This window comes from Mixophyes fleayi, chromosome 1 (genome assembly GCF_038048845.1).
Source record: "Mixophyes fleayi isolate aMixFle1 chromosome 1, aMixFle1.hap1, whole genome shotgun sequence".
NCBI classification, from domain to species: domain Eukaryota; kingdom Metazoa; phylum Chordata; class Amphibia; order Anura; family Limnodynastidae; genus Mixophyes; species Mixophyes fleayi.
Window position 1 is genome coordinate 64,512,784 of NC_134402.1, and position 15,117 is coordinate 64,527,900.

Below are 15,117 nucleotides of genomic sequence, written 5' to 3' on the forward strand. Positions count from 1 at the left end.
TTTGCCAATATATAGCAGCTTATTGCTGGAAGGGTATGCTGGGACTTGTAGTTTCACAACACCTGGAGTGTCACAGATTAGCCAACACTGGTTTAGGTAAAGCCAGAACGGGGTGTGACATGGTATCTATTTGACACATTGAGGGTTATTTAGAGACTGTACAGCACTAAAGTAATTGGCAAACAATAATTGGCTTATATTAGTGAACATCATTTTGCAAAAGATAATGTTTTTTTTTTGCAATGAAATAATTATTTATGCTGGGTGGCAGCATTAAATAATCATTTTGGTCAAAGTGAAAATTTAGGTGGTGGTGGTATAGAAAATTAGAATTGGTGGTATGAAAAATGTAATGGGAATGTAAGTGAATGGAACTTGATAGTTTTACAATGAAGGCGTTAGGAGAAGTGGAGATATGACCATGTACACCCCACTTCAAGCACTGGATGTGTCCACGGACTTTCTTAAGACCCAGAATCATAAAATATATATATTTTTATGTATGCAAAATATTTAAGAGCAACACACAAGGGTTCACTCTTACTGATGTTGGGTAAGGAAACTCATAAATACCTTGGGTCTTGTTTTGTCCTTTTAGTAAGCATGTTGGTATAATAAAGAAAGTCATGTTTGGCAGCATTGCAAATGGCCCGCGCTGTATTAATTAGGACATTCCACATTGAGCATGTTGTAGATACAAATAAACCAACCTGTGTTCAGAGGACAGCTTCAGATTGATAGGTGCTGCAGCCTGGGATGTTCCCCCTGTAGAAGACATGCAGTAAAAGGGGGAAGCCATATGTTAAATATGTTCACTACTATTATTCTGGTTTCAATCTACCTGTCTGATGCATTTTTATAGGTCACTTATTCTCATGCTGTTTCATGCTGAAATTCCCAGACTAATTCCTAGGGGCAGAATCCAAGGATCATTTGTTTTCAACTCGCGTGTGAAAAATAAGAATCAAAGAGTTTAACTTCTTGCTGCCTTGTGACTCAGCATCTTAAATCAACATTAGACAGTGTCTAAACCATGTCACGCAAAGAACCACCTCTCCAGACATGCTGCATATCTGTCATATGACTCGTTTTGGTTATTTCAGGGAATATATATAGAACGGTGTGCAGTAAAGTAGCTCACAAATATAGATGTAAAAAGTTTGGAAACTTATTAGAAATTGGAAAATATAATGATAACCTCCAAATTAGGGGCTGATTCAATTCTGCCACGTTAGTCTAGGATTAACGCGGCGCTAGTACTATTACCTTTAAGGTAATTTTAAACTGGATTTTTGCTGGTGGCCCCGAGGGCAAAAACTAGCGTTAAAATTACCGTACTAACGGTAATACTGCGCACTTTTACCGTAGTAACAGTAATAGTGCACAGGCCGCGCTATTCCCAGAATAACGTGGCCGAATTGAACTGGCCCCTGAGAGTGAGCTAGTCAACCCTTTAATGATCAGGGCCATTCTGTACCTTAATGACCAGACTATTTTTAGCACTCTACCCTGATAAATGTTAAATTGTCTTTTGAGGACTGATTGGGCTTTTTTTTGTAGCATAGTCATAGTAAGATATGTTTATTTTATTATTATTATTATTATTATTATTATAATACAGAGAAAACCAGGAAAATGCCTGAAAACTCTCAAATGTACTAAAAAAAATATCTTTCTACCATATACACAGGACCAACGCCACCATCAGGCAGCTTAAGAGCTGCCTAGGGTGCCGGGCACTGGGGGTGGGGGGGGTGGAGGCCGCACTGTGGCTGAGTAAACACATTAATATTACCTCAGAATGAGACACTATTAGTGAACTTAATGCAGGCGGTGCGATCACCCAGGGCACACCGCTGCACCCGCTACTTCACCATCATGCTGACCCCCAGGTCTGCATTGCGGTGTTGCTACATTGCAGAACGACATTTTAGCATCTGCCCTGTTCCTGTCACACCGCTGTCAGTGGAGAGGAGCAGAGAGGAGTCAGACAGCCAAAGAAAAAAGTAGAAGCAAGATGCGGACGAGAAGAGAAGAAGAGAAGATAATTACATCAATAAAGATGTAACGCCCCCTATTGACGTTTTAGTAAACCATGCACCACAGTACAGGAGGGGTCACCTTGAGGGCGAGTTACTGGTTTCTGGTTAGTATGGGGACAACCCAGCCCAGTCTGCTGGTGACCAAGGAGAACGTAGGAGGGAGATAGATACAGAGGAGACAGTGAGAGAACAGAGGTGATGTGAAAAGCTGGGGACCTCCCAGGCTCCCCCGGCACTGTCTGGGCTGAGCCTCACTAAGACGGGGGACACAACGCTGCAGATTGCCCGTTTATAGTGGGAACTAGCCAGCCTGTTATAGCCTGTGCTGGTTGTGGCTTTAGTGAGGGGACCCCACACATTGTCATCCCAAATTAGCTCTAACCAGTCTAGGCTATGAGTGCTGGTGCTCAGTTTATTTTTGGGGGATAACACACTGTTTTTTATTTATTTATTTGTTTTATCTATTTTTTTAACACTGCAAAGCTCTATAGTGATAGCGATGATCATCATGTATCATTGCAGCAGGGGTCATGTGCCTACATGAGATACCCCTGGAAACAGGCATATCTGCAGCATTTTCAGAATAAGCCACATCTTCAAGGGGAGGGCCAAACGTACCGTATACGTGCACGCGCTTAGTGTAGTTGTACGGCATACCTCTGATCTGAATCTGGTAGGGGTCCCCAAGTGTAAGCGACTTGAATATCAAAATTCCATGTTGTTTTACAAAGTATGCACAGTAAAACAAAGAGAACATTTCCCCTTGAAGTCGAACATACATCCAACCCATTTTTATGCAGTGCATAGTTGACACTTGGATAAGAATAAATTTAGTAAAAGTATAATATGGTCTAGTAATGTGAATGTTGAACTTCTACTTTAAGACATTTTTAAAAAGAAGAGCATATTTCTCCTTTTCTAGTAAATTAGGGACCTAAATGTACATGCAGAAATACTTCCTCACTGTAAAATATATGTTTATATAGATTTTTCCTTAAATTCAAATACCATGCACAAATATGGTGTTACTTGTCTTAGACTATTCTATCAATGTCCCGGTACTACGACAGAGAGAGACTGACTATGCTCCTCTTATTTGGCTATTGACAATAAAGTATTGGACAGTTTCAAATGGAAATATACTTAGTGTCAAACCATGCAATAGCAAGATTATTTCACTGCATTAATGGTAAATATATTGAGTTTCCAGAAATGTCTTGCTTTTTCTATGTTTAAGGGGCCAATGGTTGAAGGGAACATTGTCAGATGAGCTGGACTCTCTATTCCCTGGCTCCTGGCCATATTTGGCAGTAGTAGTAATATGTCCATGTTCGCTGATTGAGACCTATAATAGAACACTGCATAGCTGCCTACTATAATTGGTAAAGACTTACCATTTCCAAAGAACTCATGTTGTGCTTCCAAATTCTTCAGCTCTTTCTTCAAATGTTCTTTGGCTGCTTCTAGTTTTCTTGTTTTAAAAAAATAAACAATTCTATATTTAGGATATTTAACAGGATGTCTGTGGCTGTTTTCTTAATTTTTCTACAGTTTTGTAGGTTTTTATGGAAAAAGTGATGTGTTGAAAAAATAAATGTGAAGGTTTTAATTTAAGCAATTTTGCAAAGAGTATACATGAATATGATCATTATTTACTGTGAAAAGATTGTGAGATACCTGATAGCTTCATCATGGTGCTTCTGCCTTTGTGAATGAGCTATACTTCTTCTGATCAAAACCTTGTCAATCATCTCTTGCATCGGAGGGGCGTCAGACACTTTCATTTGTGGATCTTTGAGGCAAGACAGGAGAGAAAAAAAAAAAGTGTATTTACATTCAAATGCATTTCTATGAGAAACATCATTATTACATGAAAACACTTGAGATTTCTCTTTATTGCAGCAGTACCATGTTTGTTATTATTCACACTAAACTCATATTAACCAAAGACACATAGTACAAATATAAGAAGAGGCCATAAACCCTGTATTTACTATAAAACTTCCTCTTCATTTTACTGTATGTTGATGTGAACTAAAATTATGGTATCACCACTGCAATACATCCACAGGACAAACTGATGGTAGTATGATATAGTGCTTCCTTGTCTACTTACAGTAATTTACATTTCATAGGATTTAGTGTTTTAGACATTAAAACAGTTAACTTCACATTAGGGCTCTATGGTGACTTGCTAATCAGCTAAGTCATGTTTAAAAAGCAATCATATCCACAACCTGTCTACACCAGGAAGGGACAACTGATAATTTTAATACTGTGAGGGAATATAAATCTAACACATACTTTCCAACATTTCCACAGAACAGCGACAGCCCCAACCATCCCATGTCCCCAATTCACTTTGGCTACCCATCAATCCACCAGGCCACACCCTTTTGCCCATTGTAGAACCAGGACTATACTATAAAAAAAATAGGAGCCTTGGGGATTTTCTAGTGTTGGGAAATTGAAATGTCCAATCGTTCAAGGTTTCAATTAGAATTTGTCAAAAGGTCAGGTATTTTTTTATAGGAACGTGTTTTATGACAAGAGAAAAGATAATGCCTTTTAATCATGTTTGATATAAATATAAGGCCTTGTTGTGAATTAAACTAACTGACTAAAACTCTGATGCTCAGCTCAGAGTATTAAAATGTTAACAGCAGCACAGTGTATATCAGCTCAGCCAACTCCTTTGTGTTGATGTGTAGGAACGTTTGGGATAGGAAAGGGTCTAGGCCAGCATGCAGACAATCCGATCATCTAAACGTTAACATCAACAAAGAGTACAGATATGAGCCTGGTGTTAAACTGGTTTGAGGTAACTGTGGTGTCAAACACACCTCTATATGAAAGAAAGTTCATACATCCAACATTTTTTTTATACAAGAATAGCAGAAGTATGGTGGGTCCTGAGAACATAATCATTGAGTGCAGCAATCTGAATTTACAATTCTTCATTTATTTTTTAAAGCATTCTAATAAAACAGATTCACTTGTTTCTATATCAGATAAGAGGGAAAATATTTAATGCCATTTCTGCACCAGCTATCTGTACGGGGATCAGAAGTGCTGTATTTTTGTATTAGTAAATTATTAAAATGTTATACATAGTAACATAGTTAATGAGGTTGAAAAAAAGACACCAGTCCATCAAGTTCAACCTATTTTGGATCTCCTGCGATCCTGCACTTATATTTAAAAATTAATCCAGAGTAAGCAACCGCCAATCTGTTTCAATTGTGAAAATCCCCCCCAGACTCAATATTGCAATCCTATTTATACCCTATATCAGGGGTAGGCAACCTGCGGCTCTCCAGGTGTTGTGAAACTACAAGTCCCAGCATGCTTTGCCAGTAGATAACCAGCAGATAAGTGGTAAGGCATGCTGGGATTTGTAGTTTCACAACACCTGGAGAGCCGCAGGTTGCCTACCCCTGCCCTATATCCACTACTATCCTTCATGTTAAATTAACGGTCATATCCCTGGATACACCTTTCCGCTAAAAATTTGTCTAACCCTTTCTTAAACATATCTTTTGAATCTGCCATCTCAACCTTCACTGGCAATGAATTCCATATCTTGACTGCCCTTACTGTAAAGAACCCCTTCCTTTGCTGGTTGTGAAATTTCCTCTCCTCTAACCTTAGGGACCACGTGTCCTGTGTATGGTCCTTTTGGTAAAAAGTTCCCATGAAAGCTCTCTGTATTGACCCCTAATGTATTTGTACATAGTAATCATATCTCCCCTTAGACGTCTCTTTTCTAAAGTAAACATGCCTAAACTGGCTAACCTTTCCTCATAACTTAATGACTCTATACCCTTTATCAATTTTGTCGCCCTTCTCTGAACCCTTTCTAGTTCCAAATTATCTTTTTTATAGAGTGGTGCCCAGAACTGTACTGCATATTCAAGATGAGGTCTTACCAACGATTTATACAGTGGCAAAATTACACTGTCTTCCCTTGCATCTATGCCCCTTTTTATGCATGCCAATACTTTGTTTGCCCTTGCAGCTGCTGCTTGACATTGAGCACTATTGCTAAGTCTACTGTCTACGAGCGCTCCCAAATCCTTTTCCAATATAGATTCTCCTAAATTAATTCCATTTAATTTATAGATTGCGTTCTTGTTTTTGATCCCTGAATGCATAACTTTACATTTATCTGTGTTAAACCTTATATTCCATTTGGCCGCCCAATCCTCCAGTTTATTTAAGTCCCTCTGTAGAGACGCTACATCTTGCTCTGATTTTATTACCTCACAGAGTTTAGTGTCATCTGCAAAAATAGAAACTTTACTCTCTAAACCATCACCAAGGCCATTAATAAATATATTAAAAAGGAGTGGTCCCAGCACGGAACCTTGCGGTACTCCACTTAAGACTTTTGACCAATTAGAAAATGTTCCATTTATCACAATGGTACTGGTGTGTTAGCTGAAGTCCAATGACCGACAGCAGATATATAACAGTATCCCGCATTGATGCGCAAGCGGATAGTCAGACGTACACCAGGATCCGAACACATGTGGGTAGTCAGATGTATGCCAGGATCCATACACAAGCAGGTAGTCAGACGTATGCCAGGGTGGCTACAGCCCCTGGGGTAGGTCTTAATAGTTTGTAAGCAGGATGTAAGCTCTGAAGCAATAGTAGAATTGGTATCAGAAAATATGTGGGTGCTGGAATTAGCCAGCAATATATGGCACAGCGAATTCTAGTAGAAAATAGTCCGGAAACAGGAATGCACTGGATCATGATTGGCCAGGAAGCAGAACGACATAGGGAATCCAGGTATAATTAGCCAGAAAGCAGATTTTCACCTCTTTTTTGGTCTTCCCCAAGGCTCTGCTCTTGGCCCTCCCTCTACTCTTCTCCATCTACTACTTCTCTCTACAAACTCATATGCTCCTTCAACCTTCACAACCACCTCTACACAGATGACAACCAAGTCTACCTTTACTTCAATGACCGTTCACCCTCTTTCCAATCCCTTGTGTCCAATTGCCTCTTAGCCACTTCTACCTGGATGACCCAACACTTCCTCAAACTTAACATGTCCAAATCTGAGCTTATATTCTTTCCCCTGCTAATGCCAATACTGGAGGATCATCTCACTCACAGTCAAGATCTTTACTCGCTCTCCTGTTCCCCACACACATTGCCTCAGTGTCATCCTCGACTCTGCTCTCAGCTTTATCGCTCACATCAAGTCCCTCTTGCAGTCTTGTTGCTTGCTCCTCTGCAGTATTGTTAAAATACTCCCTTCTTCATTCAGGAAGTAAATAAAAGCCTGGTCCACTCGCTCATAATTTCCCACCTTAAATACTGTAACCTCCTCCTCACTGGCCTTCCCCTCTCTATAATCCATCTTGAAAGCTTCGGCTACACTAATTTTTCTCTCCTGTTGCTCTAAATCCCCCACTTTGTAAATCCCCTTCACTAGCTCCCCAGAGCTCGTAGAATTTAGTTCAAGCTACTCAACCTTACTTACAAAGTCTTCACCAATACTTCCCCTCCACACATCTGACCCAATCATGACATGAGATACACCCCAGTTCAACCACTCCACTCCACTACTGACCTTCAACTCTCTTCCCCTCTTATAATCTCCTCCCAATCCCACTTCCAAGACTTTTCCTGTGCTGCATTCCACCTCTGAAATTACTTGCCTACCAGATTCTCCCCCGACCAACAATCCTTGAAACACTCCCTCGAAACTCATCTTTTCATGCTTGCCTACCCTACCCCCTCCTAGACTCTCATGTCCATCTCTCTGCTTCTTCTGTTCACTCCCCCCCTATGTCCAGTACATTATGCCCTATTTGCACAAGCCTTATTTGAACCTACAGCCTTATGTTCATTACCGCCTCTCTCTAGAGGGGGTAATGAGAGACCATATCCCCTCTACCCTATGTCTTACGTCTGTACACTTCGTATGACGCTGATCTCATGTCTTAAGCTGAATCGTAAGTTGTTTGTTTACTTACATGCCTGGAATTTGTAACAGTATCCATGCTAGCTGTAATTGCTAGCTTATGCTTATTCATATACGTGTTATTATGCTTAATTGTATTCATGTATCTGTTTATTATATTCATGTATGTCCTATGTAAGGTGATATTCCAGCACTACGGAATCCATGGCACCCAATAAATAAATAAATGATGATGATGACTTTTTCTGATGGTTTTCCTCTCCCTCAGACCATTTAGTACATACCCTCTCATTTGTAAAACATTATATTTCAGCCCTCATTCTCTGCACAGCAAGTAATCTATTTACGCATGTTATAAACTTTGTTGCCAAAAACTCAATGTGGTCTCTCATTGAATTTTAAATTAAAATTAGATATTCTTTAGTTTGATTTAATCATGATGGAATGAGTATTACAAATGTTGATTGTGATGCCAAAATTACTGGAAGAAATGGATAAAATGAGTTTCATATATTTAAAAATGCAAGATCAATAATATAGATTCAATAAAAACAGAAAAAGTTAGGTCACACACATTTTGTTGTGTTTAGTTAAACTGCAAATAGTATTTTGTCTTGTTGTACCTAGGATTACTAAACACTCTTTTAGTCTTATAACTACCAAAGTAAGTTTTGTTGTGCAGAATAATATTACAGTAGACGATTTTTGCAGAAAAAAAAAAAAGGAGACTGTCCCAGGACACATGGGAGCCATACTCATAGCAAATCCAGCCTCCAAGACTTCTTCTGTGCTGCTCCCTTCCTTTGGAACTCACTTCCTCTCAAATCAGGATTTCCACCTACCTCCGAGGCTTCAAACGTGCTCTCAAAACCTCTTTCTTCATCAAACCCTACCAGCTCTCTTCCTAATCCACCACTACACCCCTCTTTACACTATTCCTTCTGAGACATCCTGTTGGTCTACCTCTCCCCTAGATAGCAAACTCTTACGAACAGGGCCCTCTTACTTCGTGTCCTCTTCCTCTCACTACCTAAGCCACCAGATGACCTGTGTCTTCTTTTCTATCCTCCACCAGTGGCTCTGATCTTGTTTGCTGCTCCCACACTCCCTGGTACAGTCTCAGATTGTGCTAATTTGCTATTTCTATTAACTGTGAGGGTCATTTATTTGTAGCTTGAAGCCTCAAACTATGTAAAGAGTAAAGAACTGTACCCTAAACTTAAAAAATTAGTATTGGGTGGAGTTCACAAAGTTAATATAAAATCTATCTCTGACAGAGAGCTGTGGGGAATGACAGATCTTCTGTACTAAACAGCTGATTACTGTATCTAATGCATACAGCTATGACACTGCAAAGCCAAGCAAAAAGAGCAGTATATGATTGGACGGGAGCTGAAGAATTCATCATGTGATCAGACACCAATTTAACAAGTGCCGCCCTATTAATCATGGAACGCCTTAATATTTAAATATATATTTTTTCCAGCGAACCAAAACTCATATCGTTCATTATTGGGGTCATCTGTTTAATGCAAGAGGTAACCCCTTTGTCAGCAACTGTGGCTATCTGCTGATTTTGGCACTACTCTATCTGTAGGCACAGGGTCTAACGCGCCCCTGGTCTTCTCCAGGGACCACGCAGGGAAGTTTGACGTGCCGGTCGTGGTTCTCCAGAAAGGTAAACGGCGAGATCGATGAAGATAATAGGATGTCAGGAGTGCCAAGGTCTAGCTGTGCACACAATGCAGTACACTAGGAGGATCCAAAATAGTAGTCAGACAGGCGAAGGTCAATACCGGAATAATGTAGCAGAGCCAAGGGAGAATCCAGGAGGAACGTCAGGAACAACCGAGATCAAAACCAGGAAGACAGACAGGATGAATGCAAAAACAAGACCTGGAGCTAGGAGACCTAACACTCTGGCACCCTAATGGTGCCAGAATCTCTTTTATATAGGGGTGAAGGAAATAGGAAACGAAGGCGGCGGTGACGTCAGCTGCCGCCGCCGGCTGTCAGGCTAGCATCCCGTTGCTTGGCAACGGAACGCGCATGGGCAGAGAGGCCGCCGGACCTGATGCGTCTGGTTGCTAAGCAACCAGACGTGACTTCCTACTGAATTGGCGCCCGTCTCTGTGCGGACGGGAAAGCACAGGGACGGCGACTGACACCTTTTATTTAGTTTTATGTTCTATTGAATCTGATAATGTTATTTTGTGGTAACTAGTTTACTTTAAGCATCTCTTTTAAGGAAATAGTTTGAAATATAACCAAAGTCGGGCCTACCTGGGGCTCCTGGCCTATTTGTGTAGTAGGAGGAGCCACCAGCACGATGCACTGCATATATGCTGAGCTGTTGTTGGAGTTACCAGTTACTGCAGCCCCGGTTGCCCCCCCCCCAGCTCTGCGGTAGGTGATACAGAACAAGCAGGAGCACTCACGGAGTAAGGCAGAGGTAATCAGAAAATAAATGGGGGAGGTTAGATTGGCAGTGTATATGAAATTATATTTATATATGAAAAGGCAACACTCAACTGAGGCTTCCGACAACTTAGACTTCTTTCCGTCTAAGTCCAATACCCTATGCAACATGGACCCTGGCTACTTTCATAAGACCATTGACACTTGCCTAGGTCAGACTCAGGTCAGTTAACAAAATACACTTTGAAAGGCTACATAAAATATTCAAGGTGTTATACATAAATTCAACAGAAAATAACAATCAGTCGATCAGTTAGATATACTACATTTCATCAAACTGACAGTCATGTAACTTGCATTGTTGGCTATTACAAGTGATAAGACATACAAACAAATATATAAAATCAGTTGCGGAAATCAGTGTGAGATTCCCACAGAGGGATAAAAATGGTCTTTGTGTCACCAATCAATTTTGTATTTGTAATTTCCAAAATGGGTTTTCAGATGTAGGAGATCATCATCATCATCATCATCAGCAGCTATTTTTATAGCACCACTAATTCCACAGCGCTGTACAGAGAACTCGCTCACATCAGTCCCTGTCCCATTGGAGCTTACAGTCTAAATTCCCTAACACACACACAGACATAGAGAGAGAGACTAGGGTCAACTTTGATAGCAGCCAATTACCTACTAGTATGTTTTTGGAGTGTGGGAGGAAACCGGAGCCCCCGCAGGAAACCCACGCAAACACGGGGAGAACATACAAACTCTACACAGATAAGGCCATGATCAGGAATAAAACTCATTACCCCAGTGCTGTGAGGCAGAAATGCTAATCACTAAGCCACCGTGCTGCCCACAATTTGTGTTAAATCGTATTGAAGTTCTCAGACCTGAAATATGCTTGTATAATATAATGAGGTGTATAATATAAAGTGGTTTTGAAGACAGAAACTGTTCCAAATTTTTATTTGACAGTTAAAACTATTGCTTAATAACCTCTTCCACCTCCCCAAAAATCAGTTAAATTGCTTTTATTTCAACCCCACTTTAAGCATGACCTGTTCAAAGTTTGATATTTTTACTGGTAGTGGCCCAAACAACCCAATTTATAAGTACTCCCGATTTACATTGCTAGGGTTGACTGATGACCACAGAGACTTGCCAATATCAAACACCAGCCGACCAGGTTTTCCATCTGCTGTATCAGATCAGATGTTGAGTTAAAAAAAAAAAAAAAAAAAAAAAAAAAATCACACTCTTTGCAATATTAGGCTAATTTGGATAAAAACTACCAAATTATTTATAGTATACACTTACTGGCAGCTATACATCATGATTTGACCTTGGTCTCCTTTCTTCTACACCTTGTAATCAATCCTTGGAAAAAACCACTAGAGCATTTTTGGCTATCCTGTGACACTCCAGGTGTTGTGAAACTACAAGTCCCAGCATGCTTTTGCCAATATAAAGCAGCTTATTGCTGGAAGGGTATGCTGGGACTTGTAGTTTCACAACACCTGGAGTGTCACAGGTTAGCCAACACTGCACTAGAGCCATGCAGGTGACTTACCTAAGTATCTGTACTGGAATGAGCTTAGGCCTTGTGTCTGTGTGTACACTCTCATGGAATGTTCACCCCCATCATGTAGTAATCATAACACATCTGCAATGCATTTTAAATGTGTGGGGGAGATATTTAAAGTGGGGTAGGTTACGTTTTGGCTACAAAAATAGCACTTCCAAAATTACTGTGTTCAATTTGATGCCTCCCCCCATTATTTACAGAGTTACAAAATGTTGTAATAATACTTTCCAACCTTGAGAGTAACTTTCCATCATCGACTGAACTTCAGAAGGTTCGAAATGTTTTATAACCTCTCTATGCAGCTCCCTTCTAGTCATGTGTCGTTTGCCAGCCAGAGATGCTTTTCTGGAGGTGTCATCTGCTTGCAGATAGCCGGCCTTGTGAAATGTTAGCTGTGATGTAGAAAAACCAGGAAACGTCAAGAAAGAAATGTCTGTAATCTGGGCACTGCAGGCTTTATAATTTCCCGGGCTCAGTGTGCTATGTCTAATACAAATGTAGTGTTTTGAGGCTCTAATTACATGGCATTCCTGTCCGTAATCAGGACCAGGTCTCTGGCTCCTTCTTCCGGTGCTTATATCACTTGCTAGCAATGTAAGGAATCTCTGCAATGGGTACACTTGTAGACTTGGTGGCGCGCAGAAAAACTGCAAGTCACAAGCACTATTTATTTGACATTGTATAATGTTTATATAGCATCTTCTGCTCTAGCCCTTCACATTAAACATGTTCTTCCCCTCTCTCTGAGTCACTGTATCCCACACATTTTCGGTTTTATTTGGGCAGATATAAAAATGTCACTCTTGCATTGATAACATCACATTGTAAGTTATAAAAGTGTGTGGATATGTATCTACTTGTATTGTGTTTTATGTTGGAGGAACTTATACTATTTTATGAAATAAATTGGCAAGTATATAATGGGTGTTTGTTTTGGAGATGCTGCCTTACTGCTGTCAGATATAACTTTACAAGCCCCCACATTTGGGGCACCACATCTCATAAATCAGGGTTCCTCAATTGTGAGCCCTTTAAGTCAATAAATGTTTAATAAAGATATAATTAATTTTCGAGCATTTTTTCATTAGTGCCCTGGGTCATTTATGGCATTAAAAAAAAGTGAGACAAAACTTAATTTAACTTAAATTAATAAGAAAACGTATTAATATTTAACAAAATTAATTTGAGCCTAGGCCACCCCCCCCCCCCAACATTACTCAGTGGACCCCAATTTATGTACAGTATACAGTAAATGATGACAGTAAGGGTTCATCAGGGACCACTGATTTGTAAGTGTTATCATTTAACAATTTAATAATTTTAATTACCTGTGAGTTGTCATGTGAAAATAGTCCTATCTTTTTCTCAAGAGCTTGCACTTGGAACTCATATTTGCCCCATCTGGGATACGTTTCCTTCATCTAAAACAAAAAATAAGACTATAGATAAGACAGAATTTTGATTGGGAATAAATAGTACTTCGAGATTATCATGGGTCTTACGTTAGTGTTGGACATAATTTAAAATTAAAAAAATAACGTAAAATGTGTCCTTTTAAAATACTTCTTAAGATACATAGGACTTTGAATAGTATGTAAAATACATACATTTTAGAAGGATGTGCTTAAAAGCGTATCTTATGCTAAAAGTGTATGATACGTTTGAAGAGTATTATACGCTATGAGCCCCAAGTCTGAAAATTAAATGTGTTTAGGAAAAAAAAAAAAAATCGTGACTTTCCCCTTAAAAAAGCAAAACTAGCACTTGGCTATGCCAGCTAAGGCTGGTGGTGCTATAGCAGGGAAATCCTAAGAGTCGGCTCCCCTGCCATAGTGAGGACCAGCCCTTTGTGTAATGATATAAAATAATAGTTCATAAACAATGAATCATAAAGTGAATTTAAAAATTGTGTTCACTAGTGTGAATAAAATAGAAAATTGTAATATGTGAAAAAAATATTGGTAAAAGTATATTTAGTGACATCATAAAAATAAAAAATGTGATTAAGAAAATATATTCATAATTTTTTTGTATTTAAGTAAAAGTATTGAAATAAAAAAATTAATGATTTTTTTATATAAATAAAAATAAGAAATAAATTATAAAATCTAATAAAATAAACATAAATAATAAAACATTAATATATAGAATTGTCTAGATTTATATATAATTTTTTTAGAACATTTTATATCTTAACATTTTAATTGTATTAAGAGTGACTCTTTTCTTTAAGAATAACTATACCTAGATCCTGTGGACAAACTGGGCTGGTATACAGTGGTATGCCATACCCTCACTTCTTCTACTCCCTTCATTGTAACACTATAAAATTCCACTCACTTACATTTTCCATAGCGCCACTTCTAAATTGCTATACCACCACTTCTATATTCAAACCATTGCCTATATTTTGTTTAATAATCTTGCATTGTATAATAGTCTTGCATTATGTAGCTTATAGTAAAATGATTTGTGTTAGCAAGATGATTCTGTCTGTTTACTTAAATCAATACTTTTTAAATCAATATTGCTGTGTGTCAAATGTATAATAATCAGTGGTTCAAGTGGAACTTTAGAAGTGATGGCATAGAAAATATAAGTGAATGGAATTTAATAGTATTGCAAGGAAGGCAGTAGACGTGGCGGTATGACATACCACCATATACCAGACCACTTTGACCACTGATAGTAATGATAAGATTTATTTCTATGTGCTGTATAGTATTTGATGTATTTATATTTTTGATGTTGTCCCAAATGCCGTTGTGACACAACAGATGTGCAACAATATCGACAAATGAACATGCCGGCACTCCACCCATAAAGGACGTCATTTTGAAGGGCAACACTAGTAGTTGTGATGTTAAAGGGGTAATGCAAGGAGGCGCCGGCTGTAGAATTTAGAAGCCTTAGTAAAACACATACTACAGGCCGCCCCTCCTTGCATTACCCCTTTAACATCACAACTACTAGTGTCGCCTTTCAAAATGACGCCATTTATGGGTGGTGTGCCGGCATGTTCATTCAGCGCGATTGCTGCACATCTGTTATTTAAACAGTAGGAATTACCACTCTGTTGGGAATCAGAGGTTCACAAAATCCATGTCGTGGTAAGTCTTGTCGGG

At 39.1% G+C, this 15,117-nt stretch overlaps 1 protein-coding gene across 4 annotated transcripts in view; it reads right to left on the reverse strand.

The window, feature by feature from the left end:
- LOC142138708 (uncharacterized) overlaps nt 1-15,117 on the reverse strand; it is a 67,118-nt gene that overhangs the window by 40,328 nt on the left and 11,673 nt on the right. For all 4 annotated transcript variants that reach the window (XM_075195563.1, XM_075195579.1, XM_075195572.1 and 1 more), the window contains exons 3-7: nt 13,321-13,413; nt 12,225-12,384; nt 3,720-3,834; nt 3,437-3,513; nt 711-765 (exon numbers count right to left, since the gene is read on the reverse strand). In XM_075195563.1, coding sequence (XP_075051664.1) covers nt 711-765; nt 3,437-3,513; nt 3,720-3,834; nt 12,225-12,384; nt 13,321-13,413 — 500 coding nt within the window. The remainder of the gene's footprint in view (nt 1-710; nt 766-3,436; nt 3,514-3,719; nt 3,835-12,224; nt 12,385-13,320; nt 13,414-15,117) is intronic.